Below are 3,257 nucleotides of genomic sequence, written 5' to 3'. Positions count from 1 at the left end.
CGAAACCGATAAAGGGGTTGTTGTGGCCGGGACCTTTGGGAGATGTGCCATTAACTTTTTTCGGGAAAACATGGGGAAGTGTAAATTCAATAAAAATTGGCTATCCAGCTAAGAGTTTTCTGCATGGCTAAAACCAGTACAAGGGAATGTATATGAGGAACTGTGTATTTTGTGCAAGAAGTCATTCAACCTCGGCACGATGAGAATCAAGGCAGTGGGTTCGCACATGCGAAGCGGGAAACACAAAGCGTCAAAATTCAGTTACTTCCACCCTCGTCTCTGCAACTCCCCCAAGGCCATCTCCATTATCAAAACAGCGGAAGAAGCACCAAATCTCCGGGTAAGGTTCGGCGTTACGCCTACAGTGAAAGCAGAGGTATTGTGGATTTTGGACACGGTAACAAAGCACCAATCATTCAAGTCAAATGAGGGAGTTTGAGACATGTTCATGCAATGTTCCCAGACTCTGAAATTGTCCACTCGCTTAATTGTGGTCCGACCAGACAGCCTAAATCAGCAAGTTTGGATTAGCCGCATACATTTCAGAGCAACTCATTACGGATGCTAACAAAGACATGTTTTTATTTAATGTCCGATGAAAGCCTAAACCTTACCACCAAAACCAATCAGTTGAATCTGCATCTTTTTCCATGCAGATTCCAGTGTGATGTATGTTTATTTATATCCTTCATCATTGCTTATTCTTTGGAATGTGCCAAAAAAACTGGAAAGGCGTAAGCTGTTGTCCGTCTCCATGGACGGACCGAACTGGCAACTGGAAAAGGTTTTGAAGGCGATGCACACCCTCTTCCATAATACACCTGCAAGAAGGGAGGACTTTACAGTTTGTTGGTGAAGATTCTCAGGTATCCAGGTCATAGTCATTCCGTAAAAGTTAAAAACAATCCACTGGACTTTGTTTCCAAGTTTAAAGACGTTTCACTTCCCATCCAGGAAGCTTTTTCTATTCCAAATGTCAAAAATAAAGTTAAGTTCGATGTTTTATAGAGTGGACCAAAAACAAAGTCTTGTTTTTGTTTTGAAAACATGCAAATTAAAAATGGATGACCGGATCCCCCCCTTTGGAATGGGGGTCGTTTGGCTTCTTTTGTTAGTCTGCAATGCCCCATACCTGTCTATGTCTCTGAAAGGGGGGTCGTTAGAGGGAATAGTTGGCCTGCAATGCCCCATACCTGTCTATGTCTCTGAAAGGGGGGTCGTTAGAGGGAATGGATGAAATTAATTGCTGCCTTGTAGGTTTTTGAAAACTGAACCTGGGTCCACCCCCTCTGTTTAAGATTGTTTTTTCTTAAAGAAAAATGGCTGTTTGCCAATGAGCCGCTAGAAGCCGCTGATCCGTGCAACACTGGTTCTGCCACTGTGAAACGGCCGAAGCCTTTGGTCCGGCTGCTGTTTGGAACTGTGGTGTCGCCGTCTGAGCCGCTGCTACAAGCTGCCTACCGCTGTTCAAAGGGGACGCCCTTTTCAAGGTGCTCTAAGTGACCAAATCAAGCCCTGCAGATCGGCATCTTTTGTTTGCATCAGAGTTACTCAAATTTCTCAGAGAGCTGCCTGTTGGATGAACAGACTGCTTTCTGAACTGAACCAAGCTGAACTCCCAGACTGAATCAAACCCCGCCCCCTCCATTCCACTGAGCCAACAAGTAAACCTGTTTTCCCGTCTGTTCATCTGACGCTCAATCAATACGCTGCTTAGGTGAGAAATTGGTAGATATTCTTACATGTGTTGTTTGTGTTTTATCTGAAAGAAGTTGTCTGATTCAACTGCTGATGGTTCTTAAGAGTTCTAAACTGAATGCTAATGCTCACTGAGCCTGACTGANAACTGTTAGTTTGTGGATATACTGGATTTGTAGTGGAATCCACCATGTCTGCTGTGCAGCTTTTGTTTTAACATCAGTGATATTATTAAAAACAGCCTACTTGTTGGGTATATTGTCTAGAGGTGGATAGTTTCATGTTTGACCCTCTTCATGAAAGGTTTTCCTTTTCCATTCGATCAGAAGGAGGAACATTTCAGAAATAGTTTGGATCCGACTGGAATTTGATCATTTTCGTTCCACTGATGTTTTCATCAATGTTTTAGTTTCACAAAGATTAAGGCGTTGCTCCTTTTTAAACATTAAGCCGGGGAAGCTGCTCTAAAATAAATTAAAATCATGCAGCGTTGCTCTTTAAATATGAAACTAATTCCTCCTGATCGACTCAAAGGACAACAGAAACAAAAAGCTGATCTACTAAATAGCAGCTGCTAGAATTCAATTAGCAGTGCAATTGATTTAGCCTGATGATGCAGTATATCTTATCATTAGAACATTAGGACAAAGATAATTAAATATGAATAATTACTAAGTGTGACACAATTGATTAATCCCTAAAAGCTGATTGCAGCTCAATTTAACTCAAACAGCAGGAGGAGGAAGCTGACTGAGGTGAGGAGAGGAGAGAGAATATTCTGAATGCAGAGCAACATGTTTAACCGGCATGAATCAAAGCATTAAAGACATGAATGATTCTGCCAGGTGAGGCTTATGGCCGCCTCTCACTGCACTGGTTTCTGTCCAGACTAGGTTCTGGTTCTCTGCTTCCAGACCTTATGTAGCAGAAACTGGTTTTAAGTTTTGGACACGAGAAGCAAGCTTTCATCAGACCTGAAGGGAAACATCTACATGCTGTTGGTCGGTTGGTAAATTCAACATTGGTTAAAAAAAGGACACAAAAAAGCAAATGGAACTTGGTTAGTCCTCCTCTGTGCTGCGACTATCGTTTGGGCTGTTGGGTGATTCCATACTTCTCTGGAAAGAGTTCAGCTATGAAGCTTTCCAAGGCAACAACAGGCTGCTTCTCGTGGACGACTCCGGTCCGACGCAAGCTGTCAATCCGTTCCTGAGCCCCCTGCAGAGATATAGATACGCTCCTTCAGCTTTAAACGCTAACAACAGTCTGTGGAGCAAACTCTACATCAGTGATTGAAAATAGCAATGTTTTACTTTTTAGTTTAACAAAGAGACATTTGCTGAACTTCCATTCAAAACCCCGAGTCCTTTCTGAAATGTAATGTAACTAAACGCTGCTGTTGTATTATATAAGATAAAGCCCTTAAAGAATGCTACTTTAAGGCTAGGCTTAAAACTTTCCTTTTTGATAAAGCTTCTAGTTAGAGTGGCTCAGGTTATCCTGATCTATCTCTATAGTTCTGCTGCTATAGGCTTAGACTGCTGGAGGACATAGGGACC

The 3,257-nt window shown here is 42.3% G+C and overlaps 1 protein-coding gene across 1 annotated transcript in view; it reads right to left on the bottom strand.

Moving 5' to 3' along the window:
* Nucleotides 1-1,850: 1,850 nt before the first annotated feature.
* The window catches only part of LOC107080966 (protein PRRC1-like), a 5,328-nt gene continuing 3,921 nt past the window's right edge, over nucleotides 1,851-3,257 (bottom strand). The window contains exon 2 of the mRNA XM_015369176.1: nucleotides 1,851-2,916. Within this exon, the coding sequence (XP_015224662.1) occupies nucleotides 2,782-2,916 (135 nt within the window). The 3' untranslated portion in view covers nucleotides 1,851-2,781. The remainder of the gene's footprint in view (nucleotides 2,917-3,257) is intronic.

This window comes from Cyprinodon variegatus, unplaced genomic scaffold (assembly GCF_000732505.1).
Source record: "Cyprinodon variegatus isolate N-32 unplaced genomic scaffold, C_variegatus-1.0 Scaffold2586, whole genome shotgun sequence".
In the NCBI taxonomy this organism is placed as follows: domain Eukaryota; kingdom Metazoa; phylum Chordata; class Actinopteri; order Cyprinodontiformes; family Cyprinodontidae; genus Cyprinodon; species Cyprinodon variegatus.
Note: the sequence above shows the minus strand (reverse complement) of the source record. Positions and strands in the feature narration are given on the sequence as shown.